The 22,882-nt window shown below is 39.0% G+C and overlaps 1 protein-coding gene across 1 annotated transcript in view; it reads right to left on the bottom strand.

Annotated features, from left to right (window-relative positions):
- Positions 1–22,882, bottom strand: part of SV2C (synaptic vesicle glycoprotein 2C) — a 72,809-nt gene that overhangs the window by 23,836 nt on the left and 26,091 nt on the right. Inside the window, exons 3-4 of the mRNA XM_083354751.1 lie at positions 12,672–12,852; positions 8,090–8,241 (exon numbers count right to left, since the gene is read on the bottom strand). Of these exons, the coding sequence (XP_083210877.1) occupies positions 8,090–8,241; positions 12,672–12,852 (333 nt within the window). The remainder of the gene's footprint in view (positions 1–8,089; positions 8,242–12,671; positions 12,853–22,882) is intronic.

Genomic DNA, 22,882 nt, shown 5'->3' with positions numbered 1-22,882 from the left:
AGGAGGAACATGACTTGAGAATCCATGCCAGTGTTGGTTTCTCATTCTGCAAATCTCCACAGCTGGTTCTCAGGTGAGGAATTCCAAACGTATGAAAAGCTCCAGGTCCAAAGCATTATTAGCTTTCGAACTTCTTCCACGTCCACAAATAATTAAGGGAGTTTACAGAGAATGACCTATCAAAGAACACAATTATTTATCCCCCAGATTTCATTTAAAGCTACTGTTCTTGAATTCTTTGTTGTTTTTTAAACCAGACTTTTTTATAGATATAATGATACCTGGTTGGACTGAGAAGTTTCTGGCTCAAACTCCCATTCAACCATGGAGTTCAATAGATTACACTGTCTCAATCTGCGCAGGATTGTCATTGTAGAAGTAACATTAAAAACTATCACATAAGCCATTTTGAACTCCAGAGAAAAGTCAAGGTATGTAGTGTTAGTGATATCATTGTATTTATGATATACACTGCCTACAGTCACTCATTGAGATGGGCAGCTATAGAAATCAAATCAAATTAAATCAAAAATAAATTCTTACTATGGGTATGGGGATATACACTAGGAAAAGGAATACTGGTTTCAATTAGGTGTAAAAGTTAGCAGAACTAGTCACTAGATGGCACTCTTATAACATTTAGATGCAAAACTCTTAGTACCAATCTTGTCTCAATTTAAGATTCATATAAACTCTTCACAAACTGCTATTCGAAATAGCTTCATTGTATTCAAGATAGCATATTTAAGGGAAAAGTGAAGCTTTCATCGACCCCTAACGCAAATCTAATGGGCATCGTTGTTGTTGTTGTTAGTTGCGAAGTCGTGTCCGACCCATCGTGACCCTATGGACAATATTCCTCCAGGCCTTCCTGTCCTCTACCATCTTCTGGAGTCCATCTAGGCTCACGCCTACTGCTTCAGTGACTCCATCCAGCCACCTCATTCTCTGTCATCCCTTTCTTCTTTTGCCCTCAATCTTTCCCAGCATTAGGCTCTTCTCCAGTGAGTCCTTCCTTCTCATTAGGTGGCCAAAGTATTTGAGTTTTAGCTTCAGGATCTGGCCTTCTAAAGAGCAGTCAGGGTTGATCTCCTCTAGGACTGACCGGTTTGATCACCTTGCAGTCCACGGAAGTCGCAGGAGTCTTCTCCAGCACCATAGTTCAAAGGCTTCAATTCTTTGGCACTCAGCCTTTCTTATGGTCCAGCTTTCACTGCCATACATTCCAACTGGGAAGACCATAGCCTTGACTATACGCACTTTTGTTGACAGGGTGATGTCTCTGCTTTTTAGTGTGCTGTCTAGATTTGCCATGGCTTTCCTCCCAAGGAGCAAGCATCTTTTAATTTCTTGGCTACAGTCCCCATCTGCAGTGATCTTGGAGCCCAGGAAAATAAAATCTGTCACTACCAACTTTTCAACCCAACCTTTGCACTCTCCTTCTTCACCCGCAACAAGAGGCTCTTTAGTTCTTCTTCACTTTCTGCCATTAGAGTGGTACCATCTGCATATCTTAGGTTGTTGATGTTTCTTCCGGCAATCTTAATTCCAACTTTTGATTCATCTAGCCCTGCCTTTCTCATGATGTGCTCTGCATATAAGTTAAATAGGCAAGGCGACAGTATACAGCCTTGCCGGACTCCTTTCCCAATTTTGAACCAATCAGTGGTTCCGTATCCAGTTCTCACTGTTGTTCCTTGGCCTGCATATAGATTTCTCAAGAGACAAATAAGTTGGTCTGGTATGCCCATCTCTTTAAGAACTTGCCACAGTTTGTTATGATCCACACAATGAAAGGCTTTAGCATAGTCAATGAAGCAGAAGTAGATGTTTTTCTGGAACTCTCTAGCTTTCTCCATGATCCAGCATATGTTAGCAATTTGATCTCTAGTTCCTCTGCCTCTTCGAAATCCTGCCTGTACCTCTGGTAGTTCTCGATCCACATACTTCTGGAGTCTAGCTTGTAGAATTTTAAACATAACTTTACTAGCATGAGAAATGAGTGCAATGGTGCGATAGTTTGAACATTCTTTGGCACTGCCTTTCTTTGGAATTGGAATGTAAAATGATCTTTTCCAATCCTGTGGCCACTGTTGAGTTTTCCAAATTTGCTGGCAAATTGAGTGTAGCACTTTTACTGCATCATCTTTTAAGATTTTGAATAGCTCAGCTGGAATACTGTCACCTCCACTAGCTTTTTTGTTGCTCAGCTTTTCTAAGGCCCACTTCACTTCACATTCTAGGATGTCTGGCTCGAGGTCAGTGACCACCTCATTGTGATTATCAGGGACGTTAAGCTCATTCTTGTATAGTTCTGTGTAATTTTGCCATCTCTTCTTAATTTCTTCTGCCTCTGTTAGGTCCCTGCCATTTTGGTCCTTTATCATGCCCATTTTTGCATTAAACGTTCCCTTCATTTCTCCAATTTTCTTGAAAAGATCTCTGGTCCTCCCTATTCTATTGTTTTCTTCTATTTCTTTGCATTGTTCATTTAAGAAGGCATTCTTATCTCTTCTAGCTATTCTTTGGAATTCTGCATTTAATTGGGCGTATCTTTCTTTTTCTCCCTTGCCTTTTGCTTCCCTCCTTTCCTCAGCTATTTGCAAAGCTTCCTCAGACAGCCATTTTGCTTTCTTGCATTTCTTTTTCTTTGGGATGGTTTTGGTTGCTACCTCTTGTACAATGTTGCGAACCTCTGCCCATAGTTCTTCAGGCACTCTGTCTATCAGATCTAATTCCTTAAATCTATTTGTCACCTCTACTGTATATTGAACAGGGATATGATTTAATTCATACCTGACTGGCCTAGCGCTTTTCCCTACTTTCTTTAATTTAAGCCTAAACTTTGCAACAAGAAGCTCATGGTCTGAGCCACAGTCAGCTCCTGGTCTTGTTTTTACTGACTGTATAGAGCTTCTCCATCTTTGGCTGCAGAGCATATAGTCAATCTGATTTCTGTGTTGACTGTCTGGTGATGTCCATGTGTAAAGCCGTCTCTTGGGTTATTGGAAAAGAGTGTTTGCTATGACCATCGTATTCTCTTGACAAAATTCTATCAGCCTGTGCCCTGCTTCATTTTGCACTCCAAGGCCAAACTTGCCTGTTATTCCAGTTATCTTTTGGCTTCCTACTTTAGCATTCCAATCCCCCATGATGATAAGGACATCATTTTTGGGTGTTAGTTCTATAAGGTGCTGTAGGGCTTCATAGAACCGGTCAATTTCATCCTCTTCAGCACCAGTGGTTGGGGCATAGACTTGGACTACTGTGATATTGAATGGTTTGCCTTGGATTCGAACTGAGATCATTCTGTCATTTTGAGGATTGTATCCCAGTATTGCTTTTCCTATTTTTTTATTGACTATGAAGGCTACTCCATTTCTTCTGAGGGATTCTTGCCTGTAGTAGTATACCTGATGGTCATCTGAATTAAATTCACCCATTCCTGTCCATTTTAGTTCGCTGATACCTAAGATGTCAATGTTTAGTCTTGTCATCTCTTGTTTGACCACGTCCAGCTTTCCTTGATTCATGGATCTTACATTCCAGGTTCCTATGGAGAAAAAATCTTTACAGCATCAGACTTTCCTTTCACCACCAGACATATCCACAGCTAAGCGTCCTTTCGGCTTTGGCCCAGTCACTTCATTCTTTCTGGTGCTACTAGTACTAGCCCTCTGCTCTTCCCCAGTAGCATATTGGATGCCTTCCGACCTGAGGGGCTCATCTTCCAGCGTTATATCGTTTTGCCTTTTGGTACTGTCCATAGGGTTTTCATGGCAAAGATACTGGAGTGGTTTGCCATTTCCTTCTCCAGTGGATCACATTTTGTCAGAACTCTCTGCTATGACCTTTCCGTCTTGGGTGGCCCTGCACGGCATAGCTCATAGCTTCATTGAATTACGCAAGCCTCTTCGCCACGACAAGGCAGTAATCCATGAAGGGGAATGGGCATCAGGAGGATGTAAAAAGAAGGGGAAATATGGTCCACCAGCAACGTTCCTTCTTTGGTAAATGGAAATGACTGGATTTCAACATTTTTTAGCAATTTTTAACATGCAAATATTTTTACAATAATCCTGTTTCCCATCATTATTAAGCACTTTTAAAAGATACCTTGTGTGCTTTCAAGCTGAAAACAACCCCTATTTATTTAAATGAAGCTGCATCTTCTACCACATTGTAGTAATAGAATTCAAAAGAGTTAAAAAGATTCAAAAGCAAAATGTACTTGGCTTAGTAAACAGCTTATTATACTGCCTGCAAAGAGATGTATTCTGCCTAAAACAATTCACTGTCTTCCATAATGAAGTCAGCCATGACCACTGCAATTGGCTTTCTGCTACCAATAATGTATCTTCCAAAAATATAGTAGGCTTAGCTGCACAGACCATTAGAACTGGCTTTTCAAATAAAATAAACTTTTGAACTCAGATATTTGATAATGTAAAAGTTAAAATGTCTAAAATCAAAAACAAGTAATTCTGAATAATAAAAACATAAAAGTAGAGGAAAAGTACAGGAAAACAATACTTTAGGAACCTAGGTTGTGATGTAAATGTGTCATCTATCTCGGCCAGAATGAAAATTATTTCTATGCTGAATATAATCTTGTTTTTAGATTCTTTCTTTCTCTCTCCCGTTTGATATATTTATCTTACAATATTGGACAACAGAAGTATTCTGAAATAGCTTGGTATCCAGCACTGTAAATCATATTTAAATAGTTACAGGTAATTCTCAATTTACGACCATTTATTTACCAACCATTTAAATTATAACAATACTGAAAAAAGTGACTGGTCCTCACATTTACAACCTTTGTAGCATCCCCATAGTCACATGATCACCATTTGTAAATTTCCCAGCCAGCTTCCAACAAGACCCAACCAGAAAATAAGCGCTAGCATGATTTTTCAAGATGCTCGTAATATAAACCTTACCCCCAAAATAAACCCCAGTTAAGATTGTCAGCCAGACATCCATTGCAACACATGAGGAACATATTGAATTATAAAATAACAATATTAATATATAATTATAAAGGTAAAGGTTCCCCCGCACATGCGTGCTAGTGATTTCCAACTATAGGGGCCGGTGCTCATTTCCATATATATATATATATAAATAATATTATTGGTGTGCTCTGGGGTGTGAAGCCCATACAGTGCAGGGGAGTCCAAGCACTGCGACTGCCAGGCAGGCTCTCCAAGCAGTAGGCGGAGGTAGAGGTGTGGGGGGGCCATGAGATCTGACCCACCGAATGTGCTGGGTGGCTGCCCACCCACTCCATCCTACAGTTTGTCTTTGCTTGCCCGTGGTCACGATGGGGCAGGTGGCTACACAACATGTCCGGCAGATCCGCTGCTGCCTCCAGAAGATGAGACAGGAGGTGAGGCAGGGGTGGCGCCATGCCACGGTCCCTGAGCGCTCAGCCCCCACCATCCAACCTTTTCCTCCAGATCCACCACACACATGAGATAAGCCACCTGCCCACCACCCTACCTGACAGCCCTGGCAAACAGGAAGGGTGGGAAACCCCCATCCCCAAGAGGCATCTTGGACTCCCCTCCCCATTCCTGCCCAAGTCCAGCCCCAGACCTGCCCTATGCACTCCGCACTTACATATCTCAGAGCTCTGCAGCCAGGCCACCTCCACCCCACCACTTGCCTTACCTCGCGGTAGCAGCACCACCCCATCGTGGCCGTGGGCAAGCAAAGACAGATGAGGGGACGGAGTGGGCAAGCGGCTGCCCAATGCATCCAGAGGGTCAGATCACATGCCTCACCCCCATGCCTCTACCTGTGCCTGCTGCTTGGAGGGCCGACCTATCAGCGCTTGGACTCATCTGCACTTCATGGGCTTTACAGCCCAGGGTGCAGGCCTTGTGCTTGACATGTCTGTTGTACCAATAGATGTAAAAAATAAGACATCACCTGAAAATAAGCCCTATGTGTCTTTTGGAGCAAAAATTAATATAAGACTCGGTGTTGTTTTTGGAGAACTATGGTAGGAGAAGCCTGATTCATTAAACAATTACATGATTGTTACTTAATCCATAATAACCTCTGCAAAAGTTGTAAAATTGGGCGTGTGCACATGATGATTCATTTAATGATCGCACTGCTTACCTATGGAAGCTCCAGTCCCAATAGTTGATATAAGTGTAGGACTATCTATAGATTATCAGCAAAACAAATTTTTTTTAAAAAAAATACTGTAATAACTTCCTTTTTAAAAACTAGATTTGGATTTGATGCAATCATGTATATTTTCAGTTAGGAACATATATGTTATGGGAGAATTGTAAGCATATCCCCTAAAATCCTCTGGAGAAAAAAATAAGTATTTGTCCTATTTTCGCAGATACAAAACGTGGAAATGGTTGGATAATGGTGCTGGTAATGACCTATAAAGCTCTAAATGGCTTGGGTCCGGACTATCTAAGGGAACACCTGCTACCGGCATCATCTTCCCATCGTCCTGTGCGCCCCCACAGGGAGGGCTTTCTCAGGGTACCGCCGGTTAATGAATGCCGGCGGGTTATTCCCAGGGGAAGGGCGTTCTCTGTGGGTGCGCCTGCCCTATGGAACCAACTACCCACAGAACTTAGGACTGCCCCCGACCTTCGCTCATTTCGCCGGGACCTGAAAACTTGGCTCTTTGATCTGTTTGGTCCAGACTGTGGGGTTGTTAATTTAACTGGGTTTTAGATTTACTCTTGGGGCTTGAATTTAATTTAATTGTTTTATTTGTTTTTAATTTTTTGTATTCATGGTTTTAACTGCCCTGTAAACCGCCCTGAGTCCTACGGGAATAGGGCGGTATACAAATCCAATAAAATAATAAATAAATAAATAAATAAATAAGTCTTAGTGCAACTGATGACTAACCAACATCAGATTTTGCTTTGCTTGGGGAAAAAAACTTATAACTCCGAGACTGCACTTGTTTTTCATCTTAGCGACAAGTTGTTGACAAAACAATTCTTTGGTAGGCAGAGTTGGAAAGACAAAGAGAAGAGGAAATGCTGTTTAAACTAATAATGAAATAATTAGGGGCAACTGTTTTGTGTATTGGCTTATTTTTAACATGCATGAACAATATTGGGCATGTTTGTGAATAAGCTGTTGAACTGATATTAAATAAAATTTGAATAGCAGCGTGCCAAATCAACATTTGTGTTTATGTCAATCAATTCGGGGAATCTGTCAAGCTTGCAGTTGTTCCCAGCAAAAGAAGAAGAAATGTCAAATTCTGAGCTGAACAAGCTTAGTTTCATGTTTGCCCAAATTTTAATAAAGGTTTACTTATTTAATTTATATCGTGCCTTTATTATTTTTATGCACAACTCAAGACAGCAGACATATCTGTCCCGGTCTTATTTTTTTCCCACAACAACAACCCTGTGAGGTGAGTTGGACTGAGTGAGAGTTAGTGGCCTAAGGCACCCAGCTGGCTTAAGAGCCTTTTCATATTTGGGTCTAACTGTGACAGCTGCATGCCCCAATAACCTCTGCTCTAGCCATGACCTCATGATTTTGCCTTCATTGTGTATCATTCTATTAATAAATTTCAGTAGTTTTCTGCAGCACAAGGGAGAACAGGTCTGTCAGCTCCCAAAACATAATGGTAAAATTTGTATATTGAATTTTAAAAAGTGCTATTATAATTATAAAACAAAACTTTTCCCCCTCCATTATTCTAGGATTGTGCATTCCTGCATATACTACTGGGATTTTAGATCATGCAGATTTTCCCACATGAAATTGCCACCCAAAGAACAATGTCTTTGTTTGGACATCTTGGGATAAGGGCCAAATAAAGTCCCATGCTTATGTATTTACTTCACATAGATCTGTAACTGCAGACAATGGCTTCTGTTAACAGAATTATATTAAACTGAAATTAAAAACATACACATGCATATTGTCAAGAACTCTATGTACATATATTTGCTGATTAAACAAGTAATTCCATCGCGAAAATCATGAAAATGTCAATGGAAGAACAATTGCAATTTAAACTCATTTAGTGCTTATGTACAATGGCAATAGAAGTTATAGAAAATAATCCTGCATTTCTCACCATAATGAGGAATGATTGCCCAGGCCATGGCAGATGCGTAGATACCTCCAATCATCCAAAACATACAAAGCCAACTTAAATGTTCACCACGTTTCTCTCGAGCAAGTACTTCAGCAAAATATGAAAATACAACTGGAACAGCTCCTCCAATCCTAAAAAAAAGAGGAATAACAAGAACAAAAAGTCTGTAGAAGCTCTGTATTATTTTGAGGGAAAGCATGCTGAAAGCAATAGAGTTCTGGGAATCTTGACAAATAAATCAATTACTTATTTACATCAAAGAAATGTTGATTACGGTAAGGAAAGCCTGTGTGCTATAAGTCACTGTATTGCTGAACATTATCCAGGCACAGCTCTGAAGAAATACAAGCAAGCTGGCTCCCCAAGCTTTTCCTTGGCTTTATTGTAATCTGAGATGGAAAAGAATGTAAATTCTCCCAGCCTGCTTTTATTTATTTAGTGCTTTTTTCCCCTCCAACAAAGCAAAGACTCTGATGGATTCGCTCATCACCAAAAGGCATAACAAACTGCTATGGGCCAATTTTCAAGGGTGATGGGACTGCATGTTTTCCAGGCATTACTGATATGGAAGGATGCAGAGCATCAGTAGGGTGTGGTCAAAAAAATATTGCACAAAGAAAGCAAACAATGCTTCAAGTGGGCCTTTTGGGCTATTATCTTGACTATTTTGAAAGCCTGCACACATCCCTGGATGGATGCTTCTAACACCTGACACAGAGCCAAAGGGTCAGATATCAAAGGGAGAGATAGAAACATTCCTTGATTTCCCTGAAGTAACAGGAAGAAGAAAGTATGTAAATGCACGTGGACAGAGCTGAGGACGTGGAAGAAACATGTCCATGTTGATCAGGGATACTAATGATGCAATGGTGGAATGTGAAAAGGTCACCCAAAATTGGTTTAAAATTCTCTTAAAATGTCTTTTATTTGTAGTATATGAGGTACAGTCTTTTGTATTTCAAACAATATTAGCTAATAACTGCTATTTCAGTCTTTGTAAACAGACCTTAAATATAGGGTAAAATAAATAATGCAGTAGTAAAGATTTTTTAAAATCAACTGTATTGAATAATCAAAGCAAGCCATACATATGGAGGTCCTCAGTGTTTTCTCAGCTTGCTTATTCTTGGTAGTTCAAGAAAACAATGAAGCTCAGAGAGGACCTCACAGTTCAACCATGAGCTACAAATATTCATTTTTATGAGCAATACACATTTTAATGATATTTTTGATGGCTTAGATCAGACATGTCAAACTCACGACATCGCGTATCGGAGCTTTTTCCCCATTGCCAGCAATGGGGTGGGCGCGGTTTTGTTGCGACGCGTCCGGCCCACGGGCCGGCAGTTTGACACCCCTGGCTTAGATAGTGGATATTTGGGAATTGTTATATGGTACATATGGTATTTCAAATATCATTATCAACCCTAAACAATGATAAGCTCCCATTTTACATAAGCTGTTCAATATGTTTGAAATTTAGCTTTGATTATCATAAGCTCTTAATGCTGATGTTGGTGCTTAAGGAGACATCTGAGGCAACATCACCACATACTGAAATACTTTATGTAACTGTTAAATACTGAAAAGTCTTGCTATTTAATGTTTAGAAACTTTAACAATTTTCACATAAAAGATTATCACACATGAGTCACTGTTCAGATTCAGAGAAATGTAAGCAGCATCATGCTTTGGAAATGGGATTTTCCAGTGTCTTTTTTGCTGAAATCTTCTCCCATCATTTCCTATTTGCAACAAACTGGAGATTCAAAGGCAACTATTTAATTCAGAAAGGCAATATCCATCTAGGAAATGGTGCAAAGGACAAAGAGACAAATATTTAATGACACAATTTTTGTCTCTGAGGTCTCCTTATGGAGGACATTTCGTAACTGTAAATTTGGCTCTCTTCAGCTTAAACTAATATTAGGTCCCACTGCACCTGGAAAAGAGATCTCCTGCAATGCTACTGAGATGCCATGGAGAAATAATTGGAGGAAAGAATGCTATGCATATTACATTACGCTCCTGAAAGAGCTTAAAATTTAACAAATACACTAATGAATTTATTGAGTCAATTACAAAATATACTAAAAATATTTATATTTTATTATTTATTAATTTTATGCTACTTTTAATTTCATTTAAAATTCCAATCAATTTATAACAAAAAATACAGTTACATAACAAAAATCAACCATTTAAAATTAAATTATAACTAAATGAACAATTATTATTGAGAGCTGGCAATGATTCAGGTCGCGCACCTCAAGCAATCAAACACATGGACAATAGACAATAAAGCACAGACTTGACATAAGCATTTAATGATATGTACCAAGATATAGGTATAATATGTTGAAGAACTGAAGTATAGCAAACATGCATAACAGTGAAAATTACTGGGGTATAAAATGTTCTAACCTAAAAGAATATATCAGGATTGATCCAAAATCAAAGCAAACTGTTTTAGATTGGGCCATCTTAAAAACATCCCTTGCCCAGGCTTGAAACAGCAATTCAAAGATAGGTCAGATTGTTTCAAATTCATAATATTTTGCATACCTTGAAGTCATTCAAAGGAATACAGTAAAACAGAAAATAGGTAAGCATTCCCATATAAACTTTCCTTGTCATTACATGTGATAAAAAACATGATATCTTTATAAACTCCCAAGTTTCAAGATTTATTTCATAGAACATTTCCTTATAAGTGAATCTATAGAATTCTGTACCTTTTTTTAGAATGTAACTTAAAATCCTAGTAAATCAGCATTATCATTAAGGCCAGCTAGTTGGAATAAATTAAATATGTATATTCAAATGGATAAATCTTTGACACAGTATTCTACAATATCACATAAAGAATTGGGATTTTTTAAGGGCTCAGTCTCTCTGGATCAGAGTTTACACTTGCACAATCCAAAGATGGCACAAAGATGGTTGTCTATGTAGGTTCTCAATCATCCAGGTCATGGTGGTCCCAAAGGTGCTTTTTCAAAGGCAACTGGTCTTTCTTGTTTTTCTTTGAAGACATTTCACTTCTCATCCAAGAAGCTTCTTCAGCTATGACTGGATGGTGGGGAATGGAAAGATTTATATTTCTTGAGGATAGCTGGTCATTTGCATTCTTTTAGAGAGTTGTTGAGGCCACTTGGAGATTTGTCTGTGTCCTCAGGGTTACCTGAGTAGTGCAAATGGGGGTGGAGCCTTCTTGGAACTGCTGAAATGACTGTGTTGTGGAGCTGTGCTTTCTGCAGGATGTTTTCTGCCCTGTGTCCCTTCACTGTTGAACACAGGCACAGGCTGTTCGGGATGAATCTATATTGTCTGCATCTCAAACTGAACCACAAATGGTTCCTGTAGTCTGCAATTTTTTGGGAAATCCTTTCATACTCCTACATCATTCGAAGGGTGTTTATCCCAAAGTGCATAGTTAAATGTCTATGGAAATTCTCAGTCATCCAGGTCATGGAAGCTTCTTGGATAAGAAGCAAAACGTTTTCAAAGAAGTCCAGTTGCCTCTTGAAAAAGCATCTTTGGGACAACCAAGACCTAGATGACTGAGAATCTCCATAGACATTTAGCTATACATTTTGGGATGAACACCTTCAAATGGTGTGGATGTATGAACAAGTATCAAGAAAAATTGCAGCTTACAAAACTTCTGAAACCAACAAAAATGGAAGCCTTGCATATCTCTGGGAGGATAACCCAGTGTCCTATATTGTAAAGTTATATAAATTTTAGAATATTTAAAAGGGCAATGCTGTTTGAAGAAGTGGGGGATATGGTCTTACATGAATATTAGCAACTGAGCTTTATCATTTAAGTCAATTGATAGGAATGAACTAAATACATCTAAATTGATAAATTTTTGATACAATCCTTTGATATCATAAAAGTTTGATATAATAAGTTGTTACCTTGGTAGTGGTAAAAAGTTAAGTTTCTTGCTACTGTCAAAAAGCTATCTTGTACTATAATGTATCAATGAATTGCATGGGTACAGTATTTACATTTGTGTCTAAACTTAATTCCTACTTCCTATTTAGAGATATGTCAAGAGTAATTACACTGACTGACACTCTTGCTCAGACTACTAATAACTGGCAGTTGATTTCTCATACTCTTCTTCAGTTTTTCAAAGCCATCTGCTTTGGGTAGATTTTTCTCCCATGGTGCTCCTCTTCCCCCTTCATTTTCTCTCCAGGCCCTCACTGATGACCACTTCTGAGAGACTTACTCCAGGTTCTCCAGGAATAAATAGCAACCTTTCAACCAAATAAAACTGGTTAATCTATCTCAGGATTTTCAGCCATCGCTGTTGGAGTTATCTCCTTTATTCTTCCTTAGCTAAATAACATTGCCGTACCTGAATAATAGGGCTGACCATAGCCAAAAGTGCAGACTAAGAGAATGTAGAAATATCTGAAGCACCCTACTTTCAAATTTGATCTTTTGAAGGGGACCTGGGAATAACCACTAGTATCACTTCACCTTAAAGCAGATCAGCATACAAACGTCATTTAAAGAAATAGAAGAAAGCCAAAGACCTTACCCAAATCCAGAGAGTAGTCGACAGAAGAGAAAGAAGCCATAGCCCTGGACAAATGATGAAAGGAAAGCAAAGAATCCATTGATAGACATACATATCAGAAGAGACTGCCTCCTTCCCACCTTGTCTGCCAAGCCTCCCCAGAAGAACGCTCCTACCATCATCCCAAGGTATACTATGCTACCTGAAACACACACATAAAAAAAAATAATGTGTAGGATTAAACAGGACTATCACGATACATTGTTGTTCTTAATATTAAGCAATGGTATCATTTATTTGGAACTATTGCAAATGAATAATTTGCATATACATTTATGGGAACAGTCCCCTATCCCTTTATTTCTCACATTTAATATATGTTTAATTGCAAAAATGCCTACTATTTAAATATTTATATTTGTACATTTATTCAGTCAGATGCAACTAGCCATAATAAAATAAAGCACAAAGCAAGCAAATACAAGAACAGCACAGCAATAATGGAATAAGAAAATCCCAATATAATGTATTCCACTATAAATCTATATACTACTAAAACTTTCGTTGTGTTTATCTTTCTGTTTGTACTTCAAGTTAGCCCAAATGGTGCATCATACCACATCAATTTTTAAATCAAGATACCTACAATCTGCCAAATTACAGAATGCATAAAAAAAATCTCGGACCCAATACTCCTGTAGAACTGAAATTACATGATAATGAGACCAGTTTTATTCACAAAATTGTCTCTGTGCAGAATGCCCACGGTCACATGATTGTGATTCCCAACACTCCCAAAGTCAATGGGGAAGATAGCAGGAAGTCAGAAATCACTCCCACTCTCATTTCTTTTTTGCCAGCCCACGGTCATTCTGTTTAGCTATTTAGGTGAATAAATATAGATTTATTAATGTTTATTTGCATTAAAATTGCATATTATATATATTATTTATGTATATAAAATTACATTTTATCACATATATAGTCTTCTTAGACTATATATGTGTAAAGAAAACTATGATCAGTCTAAAATTAAACTTAATTCTGTTCACTCAGACTATACTACCTTTCTTTCAAAGGATGACTTAATGGGTTACAGGGTCCAGTAAAAGAATTACATATCCTCAAGTTCAATGTTTCCTAAAAACATGGATAGGGAAATGCTGCAGTTGCTTCATCAGCACAAGTTCTTAATAACTTTGTTCCAAAACCAGGTTGAAACCAGCCACAAGCAATTCACTATCTGTTGTGAAAATATATAAATTCACATATTCACAACTGCTTTTCTGGCCTTTTGAAGGATGGAATGCCTCTGAAAAGCTGAGCTGGGGACTAGCATCTCACTGTATTTAGAGGTTTTTATATAAAACAACCCAAACACAAATGGTGCTGTAAAAAATAGTTAAATAAAATTTTGCTTAAGTTTTTTTTTATTTTCTGGGCACTTATTTCAAATTATAGCCCATACCTTATATTCCTCCATGCACTTTCATAAGAATAAGAATCGGACAAAAACTCTTTCTCCAGACTTTATTTTGAAAAATCACATGTGATACCATCCCTTCAGCAAATATGAATAGTCTGCCAGGTGAAACCTATACATGAACAGTTTCTCATATATGTTCTATGTAACAAGAGTTCCTAATTCCACAATAGTTGTGGACAACACATGACCATCAGAGGATCAAATGATTTTGCAGTCAAGAGATATTGCCCTGGTCCTCTTCCACATGTTAACTCAATGGGATAGGAGTTTCAATCAAACTTTAGATGACATATTTATTTTGTAAGGGGAATATACAGTACAGTATGTACTTTATATATGGCAAATATAAAGTAATAACCAAAAATATGCTGCATAGGAAAAAGAATAACAGAAAGTGGCTACAAACAGAAATGAACAGGTTGTTTATGTCTGGAGGCAGAATAACCTGCCTCAGAAGTGAACAACCTGCCTACAGAGGTTGTGAATGATCCAACACTGGAAGTTTTTAAGAAGATATTGGACAACCATTTGTCTGAAATGTTATAGGTTTCCTACCTCAGCAGTGGGTTGGACTAGAAGACCTCCAAGGTACCCTCCAACTCTATTATTATTGTTATTGTTGTAACAGGAATATCCCACATTCTTCTATTTTGGCTTTTTAGTTTGGAAGGGTGTGTCTAGTAGTAGCATAAGAGGTGTGCACAAAGTGAGACACTAAATTGTTAACTTTTGGTGCCAAATATAATTTGGAGGTCTCTTTTGGACATGGGAAATGGCTGAATTCAGAACAAGCCTCCTGGCCTTCAAAAATCTGGCCCTTTTGACAGCAGCAAATGAAAACAGAAAACTCTTTTGTTTTTGATACCTGTGGTCGTCCCGATTTTTGCAGCTGAAATCTGGCAGCCTTAGTCCTGGCCTTCCCCAAAATTGGAACAACAGTTTGTCCCGGAAGTATAATTCCCACTGAGAGGAATTATAAACTGGCTCTGTGTTATTGAACTCTGACACAGAACACAAATCTTTAAATCAATTTCCTTCATTCAGGGCAGGACAACATTCTAGCAGAAAGTATTAAATAAATTTTAATCCAGTTTTAAAATAAACCTCTTCTATATTGTCCATAGTACGCTGAACCTTACAGGAGTCAGGAAATGGTGAATTTCTCTCCATCCCAGTACATAAAGGTTCACTTGCAAATTTAACCTTTTTCCTGACTGACTGCCAAAAATAAAAAATAACTACAGTTTCCCTGGCACAATGAGGAAGGGAGAAAGAGCAGGACGGGAAAGGCAAGAGCAGAAGCTCTATTCTGCAATTCCGCCTGGCTCCCATTTTACATCCTAAATATAAATTTTATTTACATCATCAATACTCAGAAGAAAAGAGTAATCATATTGTCCATAAACTCTTCCTCAGCACCACAACTTTTTTTTAAAAAATGCAAAGTCACAGAAATACTGCAGCAAACATGATAAACCAGCAATTTCAAAGATGTCATTGCACTAAGATATACTAAGGACGGCATCAACAGTACACAAAATTAAGCAACAGAATGCATACACACCTCTAAGCTTACCGGGATAACCAGCACAGTTTCTTGCATTTTAAAATTTTATTTTATTGCAAGCTTTTTTTAAAAAAAAATACACATTTTTAAATAACTCCCAAAAATACAAAAACAACAAAAATAAGCAATGGAAGAACATCAAAAATAAACAGTAACAAGCAAACCAAAAGGAAGGAAAACTGATTAATCTGGGCATATAACCTATCCATCAAGTACAGTTAGTCCTTGACTTACAGCTCATTTAGTGACCATTTGAAGTTACAGTGGCACTGGAAAAAGTGACGTGTGACCATTTTTCACACTTATGACCGTTGCAACATCCCCGTGGTCATGTGAACTAAATTAGGGTACTTGTCAACTAACTCATATTTATGACCTTTGCAGTGTTCCGGGGTCATGAGATCACTCTTTGTGACTTTCTGACAAGCAAAGTCAATGGGGAAGGCAGATTCAATTAAAAATCGTGTTACTAACTTAACTACTGCAGTGATTCACTTAAGAACTGAAACAAGAAAGGTTGTAAAATGGGGCAAAATTCACTTAACCACTATCTTGCTTAGCAACAGAAACTTTGGGCTCAGTTGTGGTTGTCGGGGACTCCAAAGCACCTGAAAGCAGGACAAGAAGCAACGGATGGAAACTAACCAACAGAGAGAAGCAACCTAGAACTAAGGAGAAACTTCCTGACAGTTAGAACAATTAACCAGTGGAACAACCTGCCTCCAGAGGTGGTGAACGCTCCAACACTGGAGGTTTTTAAGAAGAGACTGGACAACCATTTGCCTGAAATGGTATAAGGTTTCCTGCCTGAGCAGGGGGTTGGACTAGATGACCTCCAAGGTCCCTTCCAACTTTTTTATTATTATTATTATTATTATTATTATTATTATTATTATTATTATTATTGTTATTGTTATTGTTGTTGTTGTTGTTGTTGTTAATTAACAAAATATGAAAAATTCAAATTAAAAAGGTCTCTATTCTTGTAAAATATAATGAAATCTGCAGAAAGCATATTCCATCATCTTCTTCCTCCCTCTGCTGATGAGGCATGCCCAACTTGCCCCTTCATGAGGTAGCTGTTGGTTGTACAAAGGTTTTCCAGGGCAACAGAGTACAAGACAGACTAAAAGACAAGAGATGGAGAGGAGATTTGGGGGGGGGCATTTAAATGAATCTGGTTATAAATGTGGACAGGTTGTTCAGGATCCAACTCTTGATCATGTGACCATAAGGGTGTTGCAATGGCTATAACATCAAGGATGGCCATAACTAACACCTGATTGACGCCATCATAATTTTGAACAATCTTTAAACATTTACAAGGACTACCTGTAAGCAGATAAATGATGACGCCAACGGGTGGGGGAATCTAAAAGCTAGCTAAACAGAGTTGAATGAACTATTAACAAAACTTTAGATTACGGGAAAGTTGGAGACGGGGCAGAAGTTACCCAAAACTACTAGGTCCAACTGTGGCTTCCTAAAGAGGGGGAATACCACCCCCTCTTTTAAGTTAGGTGGGATCACCCCCTCTCACAAAGAGGCATTAACCACTGCTTGGACTACAACTGCATGCCATCTCCCAGCCGGCCATGACCAGACAAGAGAGGTGTGGTTCCACACTACAGGTGGCAGAGCTCAGAGTAACAAGAACCCTGTCTACTTTCTCAGGACTGATCAACTTAAACTAGACGTGCTTTGGTCACTTCCACAGGATCCATTAGCCAGGGTCTTAATCTTTTTCTTTATTTTATCATAAAGTCTTATAGAGATCATTTGAACATTGAGCTTTGGTAAAATATGGATTTTTAAAAATTGTTGCTATTCCTTCTAATCCCTTCAAGTTCTACTATGCTGCCTCATTGTGATCCCCAGAGGTATCAATAAATAACACTACATCAAGAACATTTACTCCCAACAGGTTCATCCAAGATATGAAATTCATCCCAGCCCCATAGTAAAGAACACCAGGCAACATCTATAGGTAAAAATTGTGAAGATAGATGCTCACCTTAGTGACAACAGCAAAAGCAATTTGATATTTCATAGTACATGAGAGAAGACAGCACTATCATATATTTGAACAACAGCTGCTGAACAAATACTCATAGGTCAAGGACAATCTGCACTTTTTTCACCCGAGAACCAAAAGAGTATGTGTGTTAATAGTCTATGCTGATTTGCTATCAGCTAGCCAACATGCAAAAAGTAATGATTACTTTTTACAAAATGAACATCTGAACACAAAATCAAATACAGCAAAAATGCAAAAGTCAGAAACTCTGTTCTTAACCTGAGAAGTTGGACAAAGAAGAGGAAATCCTATTGGGTTCTTTTAAATGATTAAAAACACAGGTTGATCTATGCACGGTCACTCATGCGCTCGTGTCCTCTCGTCTGGACTACTGCAACGCTCTCTACATGGGGCTGCCCTTGAGGATCACCCGGAAGCTCCAACTGGTACAGAATGCAGCCGCGAAAGTGGTGTTGGGAGTCTCCCGATACTCCCACGTTACACCTCTGCTCCGTGAGCTGCATTGGTTGCCAGTTGTCTTCCGGGTGAGATTCAAGGTACTGGTAACGGTGTTCAAAGCACTCCATGGCATGGGGCCGGAGTACCTCAGGGAACATCTGCTGCCGGCATCAAGCTCCCTGCGCCCTGTGCGTTCCCACAGAGAGGGCCTCCTCAGGGTGCCACCGATCAGAGAATGTCGATTGGTGGCCCCCAGGGGGAGAGCCTTCTCTGTGGGCGCTCCGGAGCTGTGGAATCAGCTACCGGTAGAGCTCCGGATGGCGCCCGATCTTCGCTCCTTTCGTCGCGATCTTAAGACATTTCTGTTTGTACAAGCTGGCCTAGCCTGATGGGGATTGCTGGGGTTGTTTTATCTTTGGTCTTTTAATTTTTCTTGGGGTTTTTAGCGCTGTATTTCCATTGTTTTTAACTATGGCAATTGTTTAATCTTTTTTTTAATGTTTGGATTTGCTATTTTATTCTGCCCTGTGAACCGCCCTGAGTCCTCAGGGAGAAGGGCGGTATATAAATGTTATTAAATTAAATTAAAATTAAATTCATTCAATTTGCAAAATCACCCATCTCATTTTTTGTAACTGGGTAACTCACATAATAATCTATAACCAAAACACAGGAGAACAAAAGCACAATAACCTTGTAAAGCAAATTAAAATCAAAATTAAAACCCAAAAACATAAAAGCAGGCAAGTGCAAATTAATCATTATAACTATCTAACAGTTTTCAAACCATAACTACACCCCCAGGTTCATTGATGCAACCATGTCATTAGAGATTTTTGAAAAGCAAGCAGGGCTGGGACAAATCTAACCTGGAAGGAGAGGGTGATGTTCCAAAGGACAGGCACTCTTGGGTCCTGTTAAGATTACCTTCTTAATTGATGAGGCTTGTAACATGCCATTTCTCCTAGGCCTGATAGGATGGATAGATGTAACAGAGGAGAGATGATCCCTCAAATGATGATCCCAGCCCCATGCTATACTGTATATGCTGGCTGCATAACAAACTGGTATTCCTTAACTACTATGAAGTAACAGGCCTCAAACTCTAACCCTAAAAAAGCTGCTCCAGGGGACTTCCGGTGGCTGCGCGGCGCCGGAGACAGCCTTCCCGGGCTGCCCGCGGCTCAGCTGTGTGTTTTTTCGCCCGAAACAGCGCCGATCAGCTGTTCGGGCGAATTTGAAGCCCCCTCCTCGGGAGAAGAGGAGGGGGTGAGGACCCAGGTAGGGGTCGAGTTCTCCGGGGCTGCCTGAGCTTGGAGCTTGGGCGGCTGAAGGATTGAACTCCCCCGAAGCCTGGGTTGCTCCCAGCTGGCCAGCGTCTCTGCTCCGGATTTCTTGGAGCAGAGCCAGGCGTCTGCGACCACCCCTGCCTGAAGAAAGGACTATGGATTAAAGGAGCAGGCAGAGCGGTACAAGAGGAAAAGGTGAAGAGGATTATTTTATTATACTCTCAAGCTTGATGGACTTTTTAAACTTTAAGTGAAAGTGCGTCACAATTGAAAAGTAAAAGATGGCGGCTAAACCTCCCCCTAAAACTCTTCGGAGTGGTGGATCTTCTCCGGTGCAACAATCATCATTACAGGCGTTGCACCCTCCTGATGTACTGACACCGAAGGACTTACGAGATGCATTGGATAAACATGCCCAGGTACTTTTGGAATCAATTAATCAATCAATTGGTGATAAATTTGCACAGATGGAGGAGAAATTGGAGAAACTGGAGGAGAGAATGGAAGAGAGGATGGAACAGAAGTTCAGCGTGATGAAGGTAGACATTTTGTCTTCAGTGCATAAAGTGGCGGAATATGTGGAAGATTTAGATGAAAAAGTGGATGATTTGACCCAAAAGAATGCAATATTAGAAGTAAAAGTACGGGAGAATGAAAATTTAAGAGACAAAATGGAAAGGGAGTTAAGCCTTGCTCAATATTACCAGATGCAGTTTGCTGTTAGAATCAGAGGTTTAAAAGAGAATATTAAGGAAGATTTAAAGCAGCTGGTTTCTGAGGCTCTCGAAGTGGTATTGAACCAGCCAGCATCTGAAATAAGAGCAGCTATGGATAAAGTGTTCCGTGTGAATTCATGGATTGCCAGACAGAGAAAGTTGCCTAGAGATGTGGTGGTTTACTTTGCAAAAAGAGAAATTAGAGATGAAGTTATACAAGCTGCCTATGATGCTAAAGTTGTGATTGCTGATCAAGAAGTCTTGGTTTTAAAAGAAATCCCTCCAAAGATTTTAAGGAGAAGGAAGGACTTTACATTTCTTGTGCAAGAGCTCAAGCAACGAGATATAAGGTTCAGATGGGAGATTCCAGACGGGCTGATGGTGATGCATGAAGGTAAAAGGTATCGGCTGATTACTGTGAAGCAAGCGCGTGATTTCTACAATAATGTTTTAAAAGCAACCCCATTAACACTTCTGGAAGCTGCAAAGGGATCTGGAGAAGGAGAACATCAAGAGGATGAAACAGAGGATAATGGTGCTGGAGGAGATCAAGCTATAACTTCTTTGGATGGTCCTAGAGAGCAAAGGGTAACGCGTGCTGCTTTAAAATGAGCAAAGAAAATAAAAGAACAAGACCAGCAAAAGTCTTCAGAATCTTCACAATGTACTCATAGCCAAGCAGTGGGAGGAGCACGGCCTAAAGAAGATAGTCCTATCAAAGCTGTGCTCCAAGAGCTTTGGGAGGATATGCATGGCAACTAAATTCTTAACCTGGAACGTTAATGGACTAAATTCACCACAGAAGAGGAAGAAAGTTTTTCAATATTTAAAACAATTTAAGACAGATGTTATATGTTTGCAAGAAACGCATATTAGAGTTTTGGATCAAAAGTATTTATCGAACTCGAGGTTGGGTACGCAATTTGTTGCTTCTGCAGAGAACAAGAAAAATGGAGTGGTTGTTTATGTTAAAAGTGCCTTAACAGCAGACTTAATTGAAGCAGACAAGCATGGAAGATATGTTATGATTGAGCTGCTGTTAGAAGGTAAAAAGACGCTTTTAGTTGGATTATATGCACCTAATCAACAACAAGATGACTTTTTTAGTTTACTTCACACAAAGCTTACCCAGTTGGATTATAAATCTTTTATTTTTATGGGGGACTGGAATGGTGTTTTGGATGTACAGTTGGACAAGGCTGGAGTTGTCAAGCGCATTCCAAGTCATGCTAGATTGCCTAAATCTTTTTTTGAAATGAAGGATGACCTGGAATTGCGAGATATTTGGCGTGAGAGACATTTGCAGGAGAAGGATTATACTTTTTATTCTGATAGACATCAATCTTTTTCGAGGATTGATTTTATTTTGCTGACTAATGATTTTTTTTTGAGGACCAAAAAGGTGAAGATTTGTGCAAGAACTATCTCTGATCACAGTCCAGTTTGGTTAGAGATTGATAAGGAGATAAGAGACAGGCGCTCGTGGCGCGTAAATGAGAATTTGTTTAGAAATCAGAGAAATGTGGAAGAATGCAAACAGCGGATGAAGGATTTTTTTGAGATTAACATGAATAAGGGTACCTCTATGGATATGGTTTGGGATGCTAGCAAGGCCTATATGAGAGGGGTGTTGATATATATGAATAATAAACATAGACGTGCAGTGGAAACTAGAAGGAAAGAACTGGAGAATGAAATAAAGGAAAAAGAAAAGGCTTTGATTTTGAACTCAGAGGATGTGAAGACCAAGGAGGCTATTAGACTGCTAAGAGGACAATTTGATAAATTAATGGCTGATCAAGTGGCGACCAATCTGCGGTTTGCTAGGCATAATACTTTTTGCAACGCTAATAAACCAGGCAGATGGTTAGCTTATAGATTGAGGAAAAAACAAAGGGCTTCTAATATAGATAAGATTGAGTATAAAGGAAGGGTTGTGTTTCAACAGAATCTTATTAAGGATGCTTTTGTGGATTTCTATTCGAAATTATATGCTAAAGAGGAAATTAATGAAAAAGATATTGATATATATTTGGAGAATGCTAGCATCCCGGTTCTTACGCAAGTACAAAAAGAGGGGATTAATCAACTGATTACAGAAGAAGAAATTTTCACAGCAATTAAGGAATTGAAGGTGGACAAAGCACCAGGTACGGATGGCTTGACTGCGGCCTATTACAAAAATTTACAATTAGAGATGATAAAACCATTAAAGGAACTGTTCCAGACAATCCAGAGGGGGGGAAAGGTGCCACCGTCTTGGAGAACAGCTTTTATTTCTTTGATTCCGAAGGAAGACCAAGATGCTACTCAAGTTAAAAACTATAGACCGATATCGCTTTTAAATACAGATTACAAGATATTTGCTAAGGTTTTGGCTAATAGACTGATGAGGGTTCTGCAACAGGTGATTCATGGGGATCAAACGGGGTTTATTAGTGGTAGGCAAATGAAAAATAATGTGAGGCATATAGTTGATGTGTTAGAGTTTTTGGAAAGGAACAACCAGATCGCTGCGGTGCTAATTTTTTTAGATGCTGAAAAAGCTTTTGATCAATTGAATTGGAAATTTTTGTTGAAAGTTTTAGACAAAATGGATTTTGGGGAAAAATTTTTACAACCGATTAGGGCATTATATCAAAAACAAACTGCCCGAATTATAGTTAATAATAGCTTGACAGAAGCATGTAATATTGAG

This window comes from Vipera ursinii (assembly GCF_947247035.1).
Source record: "Vipera ursinii genome assembly, chromosome: 2".
Taxonomy (NCBI): Eukaryota; Metazoa; Chordata; class Lepidosauria; order Squamata; family Viperidae; genus Vipera; species Vipera ursinii.
This window is presented reverse-complemented; position numbering and strand designations above follow the sequence as displayed.